Source organism: Strongylocentrotus purpuratus, unplaced genomic scaffold (assembly GCF_000002235.5).
Source record: "Strongylocentrotus purpuratus isolate Spur 01 unplaced genomic scaffold, Spur_5.0 spur5_scaffold_1, whole genome shotgun sequence".
In the NCBI taxonomy this organism is placed as follows: Eukaryota; Metazoa; Echinodermata; class Echinoidea; order Camarodonta; family Strongylocentrotidae; genus Strongylocentrotus; species Strongylocentrotus purpuratus.
The window spans coordinates 25,039,940-25,061,898 of record NW_022145594.1 but is presented as its reverse complement, the minus strand read 5'-3'; the positions used below and the strand labels follow the sequence as shown (position 1 = coordinate 25,061,898).

General features: G+C 40.4%; 1 protein-coding gene across 1 annotated transcript; it reads right to left on the bottom strand.

Moving 5' to 3' along the window:
- Positions 1-1,152: 1,152 nt before the first annotated feature.
- On the bottom strand, positions 1,153-19,372 carry LOC115920998 (zinc finger protein 585A-like). Its single transcript, XM_030977874.1, has 6 exons — positions 19,323-19,372; positions 17,838-18,050; positions 11,323-11,403; positions 7,707-7,972; positions 6,446-6,698; positions 1,153-4,584 (listed from the first exon to the last, which is right to left on the bottom strand). Exons 1-6 carry the CDS (start codon positions 19,348-19,350, stop codon positions 1,949-1,951), a joined length of 3,477 nt encoding a protein of 1,158 aa, XP_030833734.1. The 5' UTR covers positions 19,351-19,372; the 3' UTR covers positions 1,153-1,948.
- Positions 19,373-21,959: the final 2,587 nt, after the last annotated feature.

Genomic DNA, 21,959 nt, shown 5'->3' with positions numbered 1-21,959 from the left:
ATGCTAAATTTCTATGACAAATTTGCTCTAAGCCAATCAAATGCGAGGATTTCAGTAGCTTATAACAACTATCGTAACTTGTTATCGATAACCAGTTTTATGAAACAGGGCCCCGATACCGACTTCAAGATGACACAAATAAAAGATAATGATTGTCTGAAAGGGCTGCATATTACACTGGGTGAAGTTACGTTGAAATCGTGCTTCACCGTAAGACACACACAAACCAACAAAATATAGTCTACTTCAGCAATTGAATACATACCTTTAGGCAAGACAAATATGAATTACTACCATGATAAAAACAAAAAACAAGTCACATCATCCCAATAATATAGAATCTCTAAAAACTGTATAAAAAAGACAAAAATACAAGGTTTAGTGATCATGACATTAGTCTGACTAAATATGATCAGAATTACAAAGTTTGGTTTATTCTTGTGGCAAAAATTACATCATCATAAAAACAGCTGCGATTAAATCATCTCTTTTTGGTGGATTCGATCATCTTATATTGGAATCATTCAACTATACTTCTCTACACTCTCATAATGCTGATAAAACGTTATTGCAAGGTTGAGTTGCGCTACAGAAACCTCCCATCAAATCGTTCGTTATCTGTTCAAGCTGTCCGTTCATGGGCAGACTTTTATTGGAGTTGAAGAATTATGAACTATGGCACGTAATTACGATGGCACTACAGTGTAGGGTCAGGGTTTGTTCATATGAACAGAGGACCATTGAAATTTATACTGTACACTTCCCTTCTCCCAAAGAACTGATATCCCCTTCTCCCTCTCTCTCTCTCTCTCTCTCTCCCACTCTCTCTTTCTCTACCCCACTTTCTCTCTCTCTCTCTCTCTCTGCTGCTCTTTCTTTATTGACGTTCTCCATCCCATCTATCTCCTTATCTTGTCTTCACTTATCAACTCTTTCTTTTACTCCCTGATATTCTTTGCACGAACGAACGAACAACCTCTTTCTTTCTTTCTCTGTTCCTTTCTTCTTCTCTCTCTCTCACTCCTCTAATCATCTCTCCATACCCCTGTCCTCCATCTCCACCTCTGTCTCTCTCTATCTCTCTCTCTTTCTCATCAAAATAACACACAGTGGTCCTAACATCACCCATCCCCTGGGTTGTTCAACGTTTCAGAACAAAATATGAATTATTTTAAAAAAATGGTAACATACCAGGCAAGATGCGAGCTATCAACCTCTACATATTTTCAGCAAAGTCCTGTACTTACTTAAAGTTCTTGAACCCTTCAACCAATCCCCAATAACCCATAGGATATGATTTGATTTTTCATTGACTCCAGCCTCCCTAATTCTCTTGGACTTTAAGTGTTTAATGGGTTATTTCATATGTAAATGTGGCAGTATTATTGTGTGCATAGCATATGGTTCAGAGTGACAACTTGACATATTGGCTGATCAATTGTCTCTCTTCTGTATTCCTTGCAACTTGAGTATCGATGTGTTAAGAAATTATAATTGTAACAAGTCCTGCAGGCCTAAAGGGATCAAGTGCCTTCGTAGAGCCAAAAAGGGTTCATTGAATCAGTTATGTTTATTACCGGGGTAATAGTATATTTGTAAAGCGCTTAGAGACATTTGTATAAAAGCTAGATATGATTATATTAATAATAAGGGACATCATCTGCATGAAAATATTAATCTGCCAGAGATATTTGACAGAATTTGTTTTCTTTCCAATTAAACAAAGGGTGTGTTTCCTCTGTCAATCTATTGGGGCTCTGTTTGATTGTGAAGTAAAGTGGCAAACTGCAACCTCTCTTGTATGGATCCTTGCTTCTTCTTGGTGTCCATATGGAACCATTATTTACATGGCATGTAAATCCAGTCTTCACCTTCTGACACAGAGCAAACACAAGAACTACAAACATCCAAAGGCAGTGAATACATATGTGAAAGGGTTCAACCCTCATCAGAGTAATAGCATGTTTTGCGGTGGTGGAGCTTTCTCACTCCCGGGCAGGGAAGGATTGCCCACGAACTGATGTTTCTGAAGGTGCTTCTGCAGGGCGCTGTTCACAATGAACGACTTGCCGCACACGGGGCATTGGTGGGGTCGGAACTCCGTATGGATCCGTTCATGCATGTTCCTGGCACTACACTGGGAGAAGCGCTTGCTACAGAAGCGGCAAGGATAAGGCTGCTCACCGATGTGCGTGCGGACATGGATCTGCAAGTAGCGACTCTGTGTGAAAGTCCTTCCACATATGTTGCAGATGAAGGGTCGTATACCATGCACTTTCTCATGGTGGGCAAGTGCAGCTGTGTCGTCAAAGCGCATGCTGCAGAACCTACAGTTGTACAGTGGACGCAAGGCAGAGTTGGACTGGTCCATTAATAGATTCTGCGCATTGTAATTTGGAATGGTATCATATGGAACGTTTGAACTAGGCGTTGGCATTTGATCTACAGGGGACAGGGGGCTCAGTTTGTAGTCCCCATTTCTTACATGTATTCTCTCGTGAACATTACGAGAGCTCCCTTGGGTAAAACGCTTGGAACAGTACCGACACTGGTATGGTTTTTCGCCCGTGTGCGTGCGTTCGTGAATCTGCAGATATCGGCCTTTGCTGAAAGCCTTCCCGCAAAAACCGCAGATATGATCCCTTGGCCGCATGTGCGTCTGCTCATGGCTGACCAGCAAGGCAGCATCAGTGAAGGTTTTATTGCAATAACGACAGCTTTGGATAGCTTGACGCACTGGAAGATTTGGCACAGTGGAATTTTCGCTATTCGTTTCTGGAGCCTTCTCGCCTTCCTTCTCTCCATGTGCTATCTCTGCAGCTTCGTTCTCTAAGGCTTCCTGCGCTTGCTTGCAATTCTGTTCAGCTTCTTTGGCTGCTTTAATCCTTTCATGGATCCTCTCATGCGCATTCCTAGAACTGGTTTGACTGAAGGTCTTCCCGCAGTACTTACAAGAGTAGGGTTTCTCCCCGGTGTGGATCCGGACATGGATCTCCAGGTAGCTCCTGTGCGTGAAACGTTTGCTGCATATGTCGCATGAGAAGGGGCGCAGCACATGGGACTGCTGATGTTGTTGCAGTTCTGAGGAAGACGCAAAAACCTCAGGACATTGCCTACACGGGAATACTTGCCGCTGCTGCATCGGGGCAGGATGAATTGGCTGCTGCATAAGCATAGCTGGGAGGCCATTTCCCCCATGCATGCCACTGCACTCATGCCGAAGCAAGTCTCTGCTTCGTTTGAAGCTTAGACTGCACTTCTTGCAGTCATACATACCCCAGTTGCCATGCTTCTGTTCATGGACATTACGGGATGTCATCTGGTTGAAGCGTTTCCCGCAAACTCTACATGGATAAGGCTTCTCACCAGTATGCAAACGTTCATGCACACGCAAGTATGCCTTCTGATTGAAACCTCGTCCACAAACACCACAGATGTAGGGTTTTAGAGAGCTATGAGTAAGCTCGTGTTGCATCAACTGACTTGCAAAGAGGAAGCATTTGCCACAGAACCTGCACTGGAATGGCTTGGAGTCACTGTGGATGCGCTTGTGAGTTCGGAGATGACTGCCATCTCTGAACCTCATCCCACAAGTCGGCACGTCACACATGAAAGGTTTGATCCTGGTGTGGGTCCTTTCATGGGTGTTGCGCGCACTCCCTTGCGTGAAGGACTTATCGCAGAAGCGACAGCTGTAGGGTTTCTCTCCCGTGTGGATGCGTATATGCGTGCGCAAGTACTCTTTATGGCTGAAACGTTTGCCGCAAACATTGCAGAGGAATGGCTTGTTGACATCCACGTTATTTTGGTTGTTTCCGTTTTCAGCCATTCTTGAGCCCTGCATACAGGCATGCCCTTCAAGATCTTCCTTTGTTGGGAACAGATCGCCACACAACTCACACTTCTGTCCATCTACAACACTATGCGTGATCATGTGAGCATTGTAGACCAGTTCAAGAGCAAACTGCTGTCCACACACGCCGCATACATACGCTTTCCCACCTCCTGCTGCATCTTCTAAACCACCCTTGTTAGGTCCCTCAATCTCCGCCCAAACATTGTCTCCATTACTACGTTCATACTCCTCGTACCTTTGCAAATTTAGATCCATCATTGGCTCGCCATTGCTCATGACATAACCACCCATCCTCTCACTCTCTTCATCTGACCTTTGACCTACTGTATCATAATACTCTGACCCTTGACCTCCATTCTCATAACCTGGGGAGCTCTCACTCATCTGTGCTTGCTCTACGGGATTCTCTCCTCCGTTCTCATACGAACTCTCACCTGTAACCTCTGAACCCTGACCTCTTAACTCTGAATCCCCATCTCTAGCCTCGGAACCATGACTGCCGAAGTCTGACCTTTGACCTGTGAAAGCCTCGTTGTTGGAAAACCGTGTCATGGCTTCAGCTTCGGCCACCATGGCAGCAAGGGTCTGTCTGTCGATGCTCTTGACCACATGATGACTGGTGGAAGATCCTTTCATGACTTTGTTGTGGGAGTAACGAAGATGTCGGGCAAGGTAGATGGCAATGGTGAACAGTCGACCGCAGAACTCACACTTGTATGTTCCAGATTCTGTAAAAGCAAATTTTTGGGACAGCTAGTATCAGTATGTTTGCTCAGTATTTTAGTATTTGATGCCCAAGTCTTCAACCTCACACAGTTCTCACATCAATAGAATACATGACCCAACAAAGCACATGGCACAATCTCACAATATCTGACTAATATAGTCAGACATATTGCAAGAATGGGATCATAGCATTATTTCTCTGAGCTTCACTCCAATGATCTTTCACCTTCTACCCTGTAAATACTGTGATAAACTCTCAATCAGATATGATGAAATCTCTCGCGAGATTCTCAAAAATTTAAACAGTACCAGCATTTCAATGTCAGTTCTACTGGCCTCAGAGACTTTGACTTTTGACCTATGAAGGTCAATGAAAAAAGTGCCCTATGCATACTAGTAGCTTTCTTTGTTATCCTCTAGAGGGGTTCTAATGGAAAATACTACAAACTGAATCAAATGCAAAATAGATTTGCAGACTTTCATCTTCGACCTAAAAGTGAATTAGCTCATTTTCCTTCTTTGATTTGCACTTGCACAATGTTTGAAATTCGTTCCTGCAATAAAGACTATTTTCTTAATGTAATCAAATTTAATGCACAAATCATTGTCAAGTGCCTCAATCGTTACAATTGATTTCATCAACCTGTTATGAATAATTATATTTCAATAGTCAGAATGTGAATTGCATACATTAGGTGTTGTTAGGTAGGACAATCCATAATGCGTGTCCTACCTAGCAACAATCAATGTATGCAATTTGCATTCTGACTTTTGAAATACAATTATTTGTAACAGGTGAATGAAACCATTTGTAACGAGGCACTTAACAAAGAGATTAGATGCAATATAATTGATTACATTACGAAAATGACCAATTGGTCTGGAAGTATTGTTATTAGGAAATGGAGGAGACAATCTGACCAGCTAAAAACACAATGACTGAAATTCAAACTCAAACCAGGGTCCACGCCTCTGATTTCTCACTTTTGGCTAAAAGGGTCCATAACACAAAGGGAAAAAATCAATAAATATCGTTTAGCTTTTGAAAAAATGGAGGCAAAAACATGTTTGTCTTTGGTTGTACTTTGACAGTTTTGTTCATGTTCTTTTTCACCTTTTTGGCCAACCAAAGTAAATTGGTAGCTTATAGACTATGGTTTAGTTTTCGACCACCTTTGTGAAATCAGGCCTATTGCAGACCTGCCAACCACTGGAATTCAAAAACTGTATTCTTTAATCCCAAAAGTTGTATTTTACTGACAAAAGTTGTATTCTTAAAAATAAACAGGGACTGTTACGCGGATCAATGCCTCTTACAGTTCCTACATACAGGAAGAATTTTTCTATGGATCATTGGTTAAATATGCATGATTTTGTCACATCTTTTGTATTTGATGAACCAATGAACATCCCAAAATTGTTGATGTGATACTTGAAAGGACAGAATGGGCATTTTGCTATTGAAAATGGCACATACACACAGAATTTTTTTTTTTTTTTTTTTTTTTTTTAAATCATATTTTATTGAGGAAAATCGTACTATCGTATTTGCTTCTAAAAATTGTACGAAATACGACTAAATCGTACTGGTTGGCAGGTCTGCTAATGACTCCTGCAACATCTTCAGAGGTATTCACGCATACACATCGCTCTTGTATCTGACTCAGGGAAAAAAAATACATGGGGCTCAGGGCGAATTAGCCCCCAAAATGCCCAAAAGAGCCCCTGAAAGTAAAAAAAGAGCCCACAAAATTTGCATAGAGTTCGACGCAAAACAAATTAAAGAGTGTTATTTTCGTGCAAGCAAGCTTGAAAAGTAGCCCCCCAAATTTTTTGAATAATTTTTTCCTTGATCTGACTTACTCGAGTCATACATAAGGCTGGCCAGCTCGGAAACAACGTCCAGCTTCTTGGCGAATTCCTCCCCGTAGTAGACCAAGAGCTCCGTGGCAGGCTCGATGGCTTTGCAGGTGTGGTAGTAGATCTCCCCAAGGTGCTGGAAGGCGACCAGGTTCTGCTCGGACAAGTTGCGCGCGCAGTTGACGAAGCGGAGCCAGTTGCCCTTCCTCTCATTCTTCCCGTCGATGCAGTGGATCACCTTGCCCTGGACACAGATCTGAAAGATGTCAACACAAACAAACTGTAAGGTTTATTGTTGAACTTTCCATCGGTATGCCCCAACATAATCATCACATGCCTTGTTTTACGTTCAATTTACTCGTTTACATGCATTGCATATGACAACCTGTACAAGTTCTTGTGCAAATTAATAATAATACCCTATACTAGACTTCTCATGTCAATAATTCCGTGAAATATCGCCATCCATCAAGCACGATCTACAGAGAAAGCATCATAGTCAAAGCCATTGATCAAACAGATCCTAAAGATGAAGTAAACCATCATGCAGAGTCAACTCCCTGCCTTACGCCCAAACTCTCCCACAGTAACATGTCCCTTTCAAAGCAGATTCTATCTATAAGATATCCAAATATGACCCATGCACAAAGTTTAATCGCCCTCAATTCCCCTAATTTCCCTACGACAGAACATCAAACTAACATCGTCCACCCCTAAGTGTTGCAGAGAATAAATGGTTATTGAAAAAAGACTGACACCAAGAGGTGACGTAGCCTGAAATTTGGACTCTCTGCAACCTTCTTCCTTGAAGAAATATTCCTCAAGACTTTGTAGAATTCTGGTAAAAAAATGATGAGTATATAAAGTTAATTTCATTGAATATCCCAGGAAGACCCTCGTTAGTATTAATAATATTCTCCATGAGGACCCTGTAATGAAATAATCAGCCCGGCTTTAGTCGAACTACCATGATAAGGCACTCAAGCATTCAAGGAATGAAGCTAGAGGATTCTTGAAGATCAAGCACCCGAGATACCATTACACAACACCAAATATTTAGACATTAAAGCACATAAGAACGTGTATGCTAGTATTTAATCTAACAGGATGTCAGGTAGGTGCCTAAAAAGTTAATGGTTTAAAGGATTAAAAAGTTACATATTTCTTGTTAATTCTTTGCTGCGAGAACCGTGTTGTTCCTGTACTAAACCAATGGGAATGACAGAATTTAGTAATCAAAGGGTTAAAAGCATAGCAGGCCTACCTCCCAGGCAAATCCACTCCAGTAGCCGGCATCATTGCTCACAATCTCCCCTGCATAGGGACCGAAGCGTACCCCTTTGGGGATGTGTTTCTCGGCCCACACCCCTTCCCCGCACCCCTCCACACCCGACTGACGGATGGAGAGGAAATCAGGGAGGGTCAATCTGGCCCTGTTTTCGCACTCCCCAGGGACCGGTTTGTCTTCGATGATGGTGAAGGGGTGCAGAGGACACTCCCCTTCATAACGCTCCTTGCATTCCTCACAATCTAGACAGCAACAAGAAAAAAAGAGAACAAGGGAGGATAAAAAAGAAGATAACAATTGTAAGTAAAGAAAACACAGCACAACAGAAGCTTCATGCTGTGGAATTCGGATTTAAAAAACTAAAAATTTGCAATTGGGCAAGTTTCAACTTAAGCAAAAGCTGTTATCATTAACAGCGCATGAAAGTTTAGCGTCTGAAAAAATTCTGGCTTTACAGGATCCTTATTTATTGTAAAATGAATCGCTGAATGAGATAGAAATGAAATTTTGACGATGGCAAAATTTTTATCGTAAAAAGTCTACCTCTTAGGATTTTCAGATGAGAGTCTCTCAATTCCTCACTTTCATTGATTTGTTATGACAATCTATATTTTAGGTCCTTGATTATCCTCGAGGGCCCTGCCTTCATATTAGTACCCTAGCTTAAGCACAGCTATCATGAACAAGGCGCACAAGCATTTTCTGAATTTTCTGAATTTTCTGAATTTTCCTCCTACCGGGCATTCATTTACTACACCTGGCTGAAGAGTGGCAAAAAGGAGATTGATATCTTGCCAAAGGCTACAAGTGCCACAGCGGGACTTGAACCACAAACCAGATGATTCACAGTCCAGCCACATATCCACTAGACCACGGCACCTCTTCCCTCTAACAAAAACAGATTACAAGAATGCATGAACACAATATGGAATTACCCATAACCTCCTGATAAGCAACAGCAACTAGACCGACTCGCTGAGTAGCATGCAAAGTAAAAGGGGACTGTGGCGTGTTTCTACTTTATACCAATTTTTTTTTACTACCCTTGCTGAATATATCGTTATATGCATCAGCATCCACGCATGGATGCATTTGGCCAGCGCAGTGGGATGAACAACAATAGGCCCATCGCTGTTATATATTTCGCAGGTAGACATATTTCATCCCTGTGGGCCTCTTTCTTTTATTCTTAATACTGTGATATGAACCCACACTACTTTGTTACGTACTCTCTGATTTTCAAAAGCAACAATTTATGAAAGCAGCAAAAGTAGGCTTAGGCGGTTGTACCATGCAAAGGTATTTTAAAAGGCTTAACGATGCATATCTACAGGAGCCCTATTTCTTTTAACAAGCAGAGACCATATTTCACATTAGCTATTGTACCATGTAGAAGCTATTGAAATCGGTGCAGAATACATTTCTATAGCCATGGTACGGAATGTATTGTGTGTAGCCACATAAAAGAAGAACTATTAAATAACGTCCCGTTTGCCATGACCTCTTTCATGAAGAGTTCATGATTATTCTGTTTTCGATACCTGGTGCGATCATGACTCGTCCTACTTCTACCGGAGAGCTGTTCATGAGAGATTTCCCAACCCTGGAGACTTTTGTATTATTGAATAATAATAGCTCGTTCTTATATAGCGCATTTCAGGACCGAAGGCCCTCTCAAAGCACTTTACAGATAAGTTTATTATTAACCCGGTCATTGGATTCAGGCTTACCTGCACACAATGTATGCACATTCTCCACTCCCTGGGGAGCATTCCAGTCAGGCGTCATTTTTACAAGCGCACACTTGCTAACCTAACCACATTAGCTTTCGCATCCTACCGGGTACCCATTCAACACCTGGGTGGAGAGTGGCAAATGAAGATCAATGTCTTGCCAAAGGAATTAGTGCCGCGGCGGGACTTGAACCGCGGGCCTTGTAATCCACAGTCCGGTGACATATCCACTCAACAACAACACCTCTTCACCACGTCAATTATGTTTACAGGGAGCGGCATATATATGTCTATATTTCAGCTTCTTATCACAAAGTCGGGCTAACTCAGACCCGGGAAAACTCGGTCCCTGCAAAAACAGTCAGTTTTTGCAGGTTTAGGGTTAGGTTTAGGTTTAAGGGTAGGGATAGGGTAAGGGTTAGAGTTAGGATTAGGGTCAAATGAAAAAAAGACTGACTGTTATTGCAGCGGGCCGAGATGTCCCGGGTCCGAGTTAGCCCGGATTCCTTATCACATAGAAATACCATTAAGCAATGATTCTATGAGTTCAAGAAGGACGTAGGTATACTTCTACAAAAAGGGCGTTAACTCTAGATCAACGAATAATGCCCTTCTTGCTCTTCACGGATGAAACCATCTGTTTAGAACCGGAATGGCATTAACTATGCAACTGTATAAAGGAGTATCAGGTATAAAATAATGTGATAACAGCCTTCTGGCTGCAAACAGGCCACATCATCATTTTTCCCCCATATTCGGTGACAATTTAACAATTTAACCTACTTTTACTTGAATGGGTTCAGTAAAGATTCCGCAACCCTGGAGCCTTTTGTATTGATCACCCCAAAAGTTATTTTTACTTGAAGTAGTATCGTCTATGTTTAAGGCTTTACATTGAAATATATTTGTTGATTGTGTGGTCAATGCTGGCTTTCTCTATTTCTGTCCCTCTTTTTCTCTCTGTGTATTGTAGTCTCTTTTTATGTGCTTAGATGTTTATTTATCCCTTATACTATGTACTTGCCCTAGTGATTTTCTATCAATAAGCCTCTCTCTCTCCCTCTCTCTCTCCCCCCTTCTCTTTCTCTCTCCCTCTCTTTCCATAGATTATACTTTTATTTGTTCTCTCTCTGCTTATGTTTATTCATCATTGATGTACCTGTCTTTGTGCTCATATATATGTTTGTCTACAGGAATGTCTCCGTCTGTGTTTCCATCTGTCTAGTCTAGTCTCCCCTCCCTCTGGCTATCGGTATTGTAAGTATCCTTTTTATCAACTTTAGATGTTTCATTATCCTGACTACTATACACCTATCCTACCTATTTAGTGATTCCCTTTCTCCCCCCCCCCCCCTCGACCCTCTCTCTCTCTCTCTCTCCCTCTCTCTTCTCTCTCTGTCTCTCTCTGTCTCTCTCTGTCTCTCCCTCTGTCTATTTGTATGCTCCCCTTCTTTCTCTGCCCCCTCTATTGGTCTCTTCATTTTTCTTCCCTTTCTCCCCCTTTCATATCCCCCTTCCTCTCCCTCCCTTCCTTTCTGATCCCTCCTCCTCCTTCCACCTCCCCCCCCCCCCTAATAATACCCAAACACAGGACACCTACAGATAAAGCAACCATCTGGCATGCAAGATTGCACAAACATTTTTGCTCCCTCTCCCTCCCTCCCCTTCCCTTCCTTACCACCCTCTCTCTCCCTTTTCCGTCTCCTATCCCTACACTTCCAGAAATGGCAATCATCAGGAGTGCTAGGGGTACTTGCACAAACACTTTTGCTTTCTCTGCCCCAAACCCCTCCCCCATACTTACAGATACTAATCAGCCTCCCCCCCCCCCCCCCCCCCCATCATACCCCTATACTTACAGATATAGCGATCATCTGGCATGCTAGATTGCACATACATTCTCCTTCTCGCTGCTTGCCCATCAACAAATACTGCATTGTCTGGAGAAAAAAAACAAGAAAAACCCAGACAAACATGAATTATCATTCATATAACAGACTATTTATTCAGGAAGAAAACAAATATATCCATAGATATATGCACGAGCAGTATGAGGGAGAGAGAGAGAGAGAGAGCAGAAGAGACAGAACTTGAGCATACTATACAAATATTTACTTCTCATGACAATTGTGAAACCCATGGCGTGGTTCACATTGTCATAATCAGTTGTTACATCAGATCATGTATATGCTGTATATGACTTTGGGGATCACGGTAAAAGTATAGTCTCCCCTCCAATCATTTTTTATTAGCTCCTAAAATGACTTCATATTTGATTATTGTGATTATTTAATTCAGGTTTAGACAGGTAACTGTTGACAGCTAGTTACACCAGCAGTTCCTGCAAAGAAAATTAGTTTGTTGCTGCTCAGATGATGTTATGTATCACTCATCTACTTAAAAAAAAGAGAGAAGTAACTAGACATTTCTAACCCCCTGGGTATCTGTTTTTACTCCCAGCCCTACATCTAGTAATACTAATAAACCATTCTTGTCACATAACGATATAACATCCCTAGGTGCTCCAAATGAATTTGCAGGTTATTACCCTAGGCTGGCTTTAAAGGGGTGTAGCATGGCAAATACTGGTTAACGTCATCTACGACTTCTTTGGACAACTGCACGTAAACAAACAGACTTGATTAACGGTCAGCCTACGCTAGTGTTCGAGAATCGGACCAAAGAAAATACTGTGGTCGCGTCGTCCTTAGTTGTATCATACTTGATCAGCCTTGAGTCAGGCCATGGAAATGACACATAGTCTCGTCATGCTACACCCCCTTTAACTCTGGCAGCTGACATCATTGCACAGAGCATTTCAAGGAATAAATCTTGCCAGGTACCCATTTAACACCTTGATGGAAAGTTGGGCTGGACTCCGGAGAGTGGCAAATGTGGATTAATGCCTTGCCAAAAGACGTGAATGCCGAGCTGAGTATTGAACCTACACCCTTATTAAATGACGAGTCAAGTGAATGCTTCATCTCTTAATCTATTCACCCACAACTATGGACTAATCAGAACAAGCTATCTACATGTACATGGTTTTTATCATGAGACGTGAATGCCGAGCTGAGTATTGAACCTACACCCTTGGGGGAGAGTCAAGTGAATGAACCACTTTACCATGACACCTCTCCATCTAATCACCCACAACTTTGGACCAATCAGAAGAAGCTATCTACATGTACATGGTTTGTGTCATAAGAACCAGTGAATGAAGTACTATACCATGACACCTCTAAATCTATTCACCAACAACTTTTGACCAATCAGAACAAGCTATCTACAAGTACACGGTTCATATCAAAAGACGTGAATGCCGAGCTGGGGTTTGAACCTACACCCTTGGGGGAGAGTCAAGTGAATGAACCACTTTACCATGACACCTCTCCATCTAATCACCCACAACTTTGGACCAATCAGAACAAGCTATCTACATGTACATGGTTTGTATCATAAGAACCAGTGAATGAAGTACTATACAATGACACCTCTAAATCTATTCACCCACAACTTTTGACCAATCAGAACAAGCTATCTACATGTACATGGTTCGTATCAAAAGAACCAGTGAATGAACCACTATACCATGACCCCTCTACATCTATTCACCCACAACTTTTGACCAATCAGAACAACCTATCTACATGTACATGGTTCGTATCAAAAGATGTGAATGCCGAGCTGGGGTTTGAACCTACACCCTTGGAGGAGAGTCAAGTTAATGAACCACTAGACCATGACACCTCTCCATCTATTCACCCACAACTTTGGACCAATCAGAACAAGCTATCTACAAGTACATGGTTCGTATCAAAAGATGTGAATACTGAGCTGGGTTCGAACTTATACCCTTAGAGCAGAGTCAAGTGAAAGAACCACTATACCATGACACCTCTACATCTATTCACCCACAACTTTGGACCAATCAGAACAAGCTATTTACATGGTTCATGTCATCTCCATGAAGCCAGAAGGGCATTAACCCTAATCAGTTTTGTCATTAACCAACTGCCTGCTGGCACCAGTTGGCTTCTGTATCAAAGCCTATGGGAATGGGAGAGTTCAGTAGTCAAAGACTTAATGCTTGAATGGCTCTCAGCAGTAAGGCACTGTAAAAATGGCATGCAAGTCTACTATGTATGGTGCATGAGCTGTGAAAGATAAAAGTCAGTTAGTAAATGAAAATGATAAGAAAATAACCAAAATTATCAAGAAAGATTGAAAGAAGAACATGAAGTGCAGATGGATGCAATATCAAGGAAATGATAGAGAAGGAAAAGGGCCAAGGGACACATATTGAGAAGGCAGACAGCGAAAGACAGAGAAACAGAGAAAAATAAAAATGGTGAATGCCACGGAGAAATTGAGAGAGCCAATTGGGGTAAGAGAGAGGGAGTGAGAAGGAGAGAGACAGAGAGAGACAGAGAGAACAAAAGAGAAAACCAATATCTGGCAAGAGTACAATACATAGAGAAAGAGAAAAGAATGGAAAAAGAATGGAAAGAGAGAGGGAAAGGAGGGTTTTAAAAGCAGGTCAACGGAAACAGACAGAATCAGACAGACAGTATTCAACTCCTGAATAATGCATTTTTCAAGGCCGCTATCTACACAATACAAACAATTGTCACAAAAATAGAAATCAGCTCAATTCTCTGGTAGGTGCCTATACACAATAAAGGCTGGTTAGTGGTTAGACAGCATAAACAGTGCCCCCAAAACACAAAATTATGTTCTAGTTCAAATAAAACTTTATTCTTGAAAAAAAAGAGCTATCTACATTCTACAGCTCAACTTCAAATTTGTGTACCTTACAAATCATGTTAATATTAAAGTAAGCGAGTAAACGTAGGACCGTTACATTTACGTTTGCCATTCATTTAGTACACACAAGCTGTCGTGGTAAAATGCCACAGTTAAAATTACAAGAACAAGCCATAACAGAGGTCTGGTTAGTCCAGATTCTGTCAGTTTATATTTCAAATTCTTCAACCATCTATGTCTTCCTCTCTTTAACACCCATCTCACACAGATCGCGCTAGCCAACCCCCCCCCCCCCCCCCCCCCTCCAAAAAAAAAAAAACAGTCAAGGAAAGAACGAAAGGCAAGAAATGTCTCCGTTTTAGTGTTGAGGGTGTGTTATTTTCTCAGCTGATTTGGGTGCGCGGCACAGAAATAGTCCAGGCAGTCCAGGTCTAAAAAGTTTCACTCTGGAGTCTTAGTGGCCACCTCTCTATGGAGGTCACCTGTCCGATAGTGGCCATGGGTTTTGTCTCCCTTAACTAGGTGGGGCTCAAGTTGTTGACCTTCTCGTGGTGAACCCTGTTAACTGGCGGAAGTCAGGCGAACGACAACAACCAGAGTTAGTAGTGTCCCTAAACTAGGTAATGTGCGTTGTAGAACCTGTCTAGAAAGGCCATCTGTCTGCGGTGGCCATTTCTAAGTTTCCCTTGGGTGGCCTTAATAGCCAGGTTTGACTTGACTGAATGCAGATACTGAGAGTGCAAAAAAATTGCTCCCATCCCTAAATGGAATAAAATTTCAGTTTTTCTTTAAGTCCCTTCTCCCTTTAAAAATAACGTTAAAGGTAATACAAAGTTTTGGTATTGGGTCATGAATTTGGTTCAAATGAACATATTGGAAGCATATGCGACCCTACAATATTCAGGGATCGTTGTCGCAGTTGAAATCGATCCTAAAGTTATGAAATTATAAATAATAAACTCCTTATGTTGTATAGCTCCCTCTCCAGGTCAATATATTAATTAGGCTATAAAACAATGTTTCTTGACTAAAATCGACCGATTAGCTATTCCCGTTTGGAAATTATATATCACAACTACATATTCTGAAAATTTCATGGTCGCAGCTACCATTGTACGGCCGTACGGCGCTATTTGAAATTTATCAGAATTTACCGGGAGCACCGGTAAATTTTTATATTCAATTTTTCTCGAAAGCAAATTGTTTTAGGGGCTAAATTTTCTAGTGATTTTATAACATCCACAGGGGCATCCAAATATATCAAAATTGAAAAGAATCACCACCATCCAACTTTCAAAAATTCCCAAAACTTTGTATTACCTTTAAGGGTCCATTAGAAGTTGGACTGTCAGGGCACATACACATAAGACTATACAATGTAGACTCTATTGAAAAGAAGTTTTAAACAGAGTACAAAGTTCAGAGAGATGCATGCTATACCATTGCTATAAATATAGCGTTATTGTGAATAAGTGCCCTGCACCTACCTACATGCCTATTGATCGTATCAATACGATGTGATAGCTACCTGCACATTAACAATGTGCCAAGATAGTCTATAGAAAATGAGAAAAAAAATACTATTGTATACATTTTTTCTACCATATCTCATACACTTCAAATGAAGTACTCATAGAGCAATATGTTTGTACGTGTAGAAATTACATGCCTACACAGCATTGCTGGTGTAATGTGCTTTGTAACTTGTTTGGGCTGTTGTTGAAAAGAAAGCCATATTGCGTGACAGTATGGAAAAGATTCATTTAAAAAAAATAGAATTTAATTAAAATGTACGCAGTATAATGGCCTGTCTAGGAATCATACACTTTAAAAATCACACCTAATGCTATTTCTTGCTCATTATTCAATGAAAGTCAGGATTTATGTCTTTTTTCCTGAGCATCTGCACGTTTGTGAGAAACTTTATTGAAAAGACACAACATACGCATTAAACAACATCTCATTACCAGGTACATACATGTACTACTTATTCCTTGATTATAAGGCTGTGCACAACCGTGTAATGAGGTATCCGAGTACACTCCCAGGCTTACAAGCGAAAACTCGAATATTCGGACGCCATGTTTTTTTTTAATTTACATTTTTTTAATTTTTAATTTTTAATTTTTTAATTTTTTGTTGCCACAGGAGCAGTATCCCAGGTTCGTCTCCAAAAACTCAAGCAATTTTACTTCGAGTTGCCGTGTGGGTACTCGAGCATTCGACTACTCGTCGCAGCCCTACTTGATTATACCTTCTTTTTTTTTGGGGGGGGGGATACGCACTACATGTTTATGATGCAAGGATAGTTGGTGTTTGCCAAAGAATGAAAATAGCAATTTAACATTTAAAACATCTTTGAAGCACTTATCTTTTCTGTTAGTACTGCTTTTCAGCACAATACTTTACTACAAGCCATGCTTGGTCCATGGCACAGCTGTAATAGTCTATATAGACCAAAATACAAGTGACTTGCACTAGTCCATAATGATAGATATGGTAAGACCTCTCTACAAGACAGAAAGAAAAATGAAAGTCTTCTCCAATCCATAGGGTTGGCTAAAATCTCACATGAGATAAGGATGGCCAGACTGATATCAGGGGAAAAAATTGTGGGGGCTACTTTTCAAGCTTGCTTGCATGAAAATAACACTCTTTAACTTGTTTTGCATTGAACTCTATGCAAATTTGGGGGGCTCTTTTATGACTTTCGGGGGCTCTTTTGGGCATTTCGGGGGCTCATTCGCCCCCAGCCCCGTGTATTTTTTCACTGACTGATATGGTATGATCACGAGTACATGTAACATCCGTGTACACGTCGCAGGCTTAGCTAGGATTTAGGAGGGGAATAAACTTCCGGCTTAGAGATGGACCATACCAACAATGAAACATCCAACCCACAGCATGGTATTGGCTGTTTAATGCCGATGATCATGATGCCCTACTCTACCATACAGGTTGTATGACCCACACATCGCCGCCAATTACTCTATAGTTAATTTTCAACACCAACCAAATTTCTAACTTCACCCCTGCAACCACCCTCTCAGTGTTGTAGGTGGCCCTTTACTGCATTTAGCCCTGGTTCATTTTGTAGTACCGGTACATTTGATAATTGTGTACTGTGAGGTTTGGGATCTACAAAAATAATATATACAAGATATTGGCTCAAGCTTGCCTGGAAGCACAAACTGGTAAAAAGGCTGCACACAGATATGAGTACATGCGACTACACAAACATGTGGAATCCAAGATCAAACCATACTTTCAAATTATATAATCAGTTATATTTGGAATACGTGGCAATTTAAGAAACATGTGACATTGCTACTTGTTTTCTTCGACATAATAAGAATAATAGGAATAAAAAGAAGCTCACATATTATTTTGTTACGTTTACTGGAAACCACCCTTCTCTTAAAGTTTGTCAGTACTAGTTTACAGAAGGGATTAGACCACCCAGCCAGGTCACTGACAGGTGGCTATCTCATTAACTCAGCTCTCAACTAACATAAGAAAAAGGGATCAATGGTCACCGATTAGGCACTGTTTGTTGTATAGAGGGCGCAAGTAGCTACAAGTAGTGCAGTGGGCCTTTAAAACTCACCTTGCAGAGCCGGACTAGATCTGGCCTCACATTCTGACTCATCTCTGCTGCCCTCTTCTGCTACTTTCTCATTTGAACTTTGACCTTCTGACGCCTTCTTGACCTTGGGTGAAATTTGGGCTATCTGCTGGTGGACGTATCTGAGATGGATGGCCAGCTGGCCGGGCCCAGAAAACTCATAATTGCATAGGTGGCACAAGGAAGATTTGATTTCTACAAACAAAAGGGTAAACAAAATTATCATAATACGGTATAGTATACCACTCACAGACTTTCGAGCCAAAAACAGTAACTGTTGCAACATGAAGAAACTTTGTGAATTTGTATCAACAGCAATTTCATTCATTCACATGACCAGATGTGTGGCAAAAAGGAAAATGTTTGAATCGCTTCCTGAATATTTAGGACTATTACATGCACAGGTAGATGCAGGATGAATAATAAAACAATGAGGTGAATAAGACCCCCAAAAATTGTTTTCATCTTCATTTCTTTTTCCAGGAAGGATACAGATATTTTTAATTCATCATGAACAAATATAATGAAAAGGACCTACATTTCTGGGAAATGAAAATCATGTCTAACATGCTTTTATAACTTTTGTTCTTAGTGATCCCTTTACAGTACTTACAGTCACAAGTGTATAGAAATGGGGAGACACACAAAGTCCTTACATTTAGTTTCTCTCGCCTAAATGTGTTAGTGAGAAATAGTGATTCAAGGGGGGGGGGGAATGCTATCTTTAATTCGTTTTGGGCAGATGGGCATCGTTTCAAAAGATAGTCATAGGTACAATTTCACAGACATCCCATTAAAATAATATGTGCTAAATTTAATGCAAACATTTCAAAGGATTGTTGGCAAGCTTGTACTAATGACGAATCTGTGGAATGCTGCCCATGTCTTTAAATACATGTGGTTGTCGAAGAAAGTTTAGTCCCTTCCATGCCAACTGAATTACCAGTAACTACTGTAAATTTTCAAGATCAAAATATCCATTTTCTATTCCTTGTTTTATGGGTGGATCTTCCACAAAGACAATCTGATGAAGGTATAACCAGCTTTATATTCTGGGCGAAAGATTTCAGCTTAACGTTGCCTCAGATTCTGAAACAAAATCCTGGATTTAGCTCATGCTGCAATGATAATTATTAACCTTTACATGTAGGTCAGTCAGGGACCCCATGACTGTCTGATTATCAAGATATTTATGATTGGAAATCGAAACCAAATTTTGCGCTTTCCTAACAGTTTCCATAACAGTACAGTCTATTAAGAAAATAAGTAAGGTAATACCGGTCACTGAAATATTTTTTTACTTTTTTGAGGCACTTCTTGATCATTTTGAAGCACAATTTTTTTAGGGCTTCAATATTACACCATATAAAAAAAAACTGATAACACATAGGGCCATGCATCTCAAATTTAACATTGTTAAACGATGCCTTTAAACAGCAAGTTGAAGAGGATAAATGGTAACTATACCTGTAATTAAATTATCTGCTTGATTCATTTGTTCTCCAGATTGTTCTTGAGGCAGGTCTCTGAGGTCTTCAAGGTCTTCTGATAATCTTCGTGGAGATTTCTGCTTGCGCCGACCAGACATTTCCATCTCTTGAATTCATTGATTTCTTTCTGAAAAAGAGAAGTGGAAATTTCATCATTTTAGGATGAGGGGGATTGTTGGCGAAATTGATATGTTTTTAATGTTTCAAATTCTGTAAAATTCATTTGTAATTTAGCTTTTGGCTACAATGAGTGAATAAAATACCTTGAATTGAAAAAGTGAACCATGAATTACCAGTTTCTTTTCACTATCCTATCCTTTTGAACATCCAATATAGCAGGTATATCATTAGCAGGTATGGCTCAACACTAAGAAGCACTTGGACATCCACATGGGCACCGAACATCAAAAATTAAGCCCAAGACCCCGATTATTTTGATATTTTTAAATAAGGTTCATGCAAACAAGACTATTAAAAAAAGACCACCTTCCTTCTTGACAGCTACGGTACATGTAATCCAACAGGTAAATGCCATGGTACTGAGGAAGAAATTTTCAAACTTGAGATTCTGAAGCATCAGTGTTAGAATAGGGCTTGTCTTCTTCCTGATGATCAACTTGATCAGCTTTTGACACAAATAATTGACAGGTCTGGTGCCCGGCCCCTCACTCCGGGAACGGGGGACCGCATGCATGTTAAAAAAATGTCCGGTAAAGGGGTACTTTTCACGCAGCAAAGTCTGGCTTTTAACACACAAAAAATCGGCCCGTATTGACTTTACACACCAGACTTAGGGGGGGGGGGGGGGGGGGGGGGGTGTTTTTCAAAAGGAGGGAACATGCATACGTGTACCCTAAATAACACTGAGTGGGGGGTGGGTGCGGGGTCTGGTGTCAAATAACTTGTATTACTGCCTATCATTTAAAGCTTTGTGTTGCTATTAGGGAGCAAAGCTCTCGTGTGCAGGAAAGTGTCATTAATATTTAGAAAATACAAGGATGAACTGGGCCAAAGAAAAAAAGTGCCAGTATCACATATAACATGATTAACCTTCGAGTGAATTTCTATATTTTGGATTTTGGGGCAGCACGTGTTTAAAAACTTGATTTTAAAAGGAGATCACTGGCTACCACGGTACAAAAAAAACACCCTCAAATTTCAATTGATCAAGTTGACAGAAATCTCATCTACAAAATGTTTTTTAACTTATAAAGAGCGTTTTCAAATCGGAAAAAGGTGATTTTTCCATAAATTTTGCTAATTATTTGGGCATTTATGATTATTTAGAAGGGCGTGTGACTGGAAAATTTCAAGACTAAAATCTCTAGAAAAGATGGGCTGGGATGTGATGTGCCCGTGACCAACATTCTCACTGTTTCAATTATTTCCACAGCACAGACAATGAATATTCAATGGCGTTTGACTCCATGGACACTAGAAATCGCGGTAACTCAATGAATGTTAAAGATAAACTTGAGTTCTGGTAAAAAAAGAAAATGAATTCTCACAGAATCTAACGAAACTTACACTGCATGTTCAAGATTACAAATAAATGTCATGTGCCAAACAATTTTGGAAGAAAATGTATACTGGCTGAGTAATGAGCATAGAAAGATAAGGAAATCAGGGTAGTACTAGCCCTGACACCATGTGTGTTGTCCCATACACACCTTTCTGTGTAAGTGATTGTTACTTTACCAAGACTCTGCCAAATTTATGATGATTTTGATGACTCCAGAACCTTGCATTACACACCATTACTTACATGCTATATGATTAAATTTTCTGATCCATTCCACACCTTTTCTTTCACAATGCAATCACATTACCAGTACTCAAGTTTATCTTTAAAATAAGAACAGGAAACATTTTCTTGTCATCATGATCAGGAAAATCTGAAATTACAAGGTTTATCACGCCCACTCTAGACTGGTATTCCTTGATAAAACTGACATCTGTTTACCTTCCCAATACACAGACGGCAACCCTTGCAACATGCACAAGGGAGGGGGACTAATTAGTGAATTTTCAACGGAATGCATAAAAAAAGTTTGCCCTCTGTTTTTCTTTATCTAGACTCGATGGAAAAATAATTGGTCTTAATTGAAGCAAAAATATGAAACGGGTCAGTGAAAGTTTGAGCAAAACCCACTTAAAAATAACAAATATATGAATATTTGAATGTGCCATCAATCAAACACAAACTAGCTAATCTGTGGCATATCTATAATCTTGCAAGGTCCCCTCCCATCTCATCTGCCCTTCAAAAATTTACACTTTCCATTAAGAAAATGTTCAATCATACATTCACCCTATATATAATTACCAGTACTGCAAATATGTTTTATACAATCCCTGTATGAAACAAGTTTATTCTGTCATCAATAACTAAGAAAAAAGCAATTTGGAGGAGAGCTCGCAGGATACCTCACAGTGTTCTCAATTTGTGTTTCGCTGATGATAACTTCAAAAACTTACAACTTCCCTATCGTAATTGGATATTGCTCAACTTTCACTAGTTGTATGCTACTGATGTACTATCATTTTTCTGCTTTTATTACAACCAAGATAATATCAAAGTGGACTTCTCCTTTAACAGTTTGATTTAGAAAAG

Bases quoted from the DNA above. Each gene is read 5' to 3' on its own strand.
- LOC115920998 (XM_030977874.1), bottom strand. From the start codon at position 19,350: ATGAATCAAGCAGATAATTTAATTACAG. The intron at 11,404-17,837 runs GTGAGTTTTAAA...TTTTTTCTCCAG, and splicing joins ATCTAGTCCGGCTCTGCAAG to ACAATGCAGTATTTGTTGAT. The intron at 4,585-6,445 runs GTAAGTCAGATC...TTGCTTTTACAG, and splicing joins CAGCCTTATGTATGACTCGA to AATCTGGAACATACAAGTGT.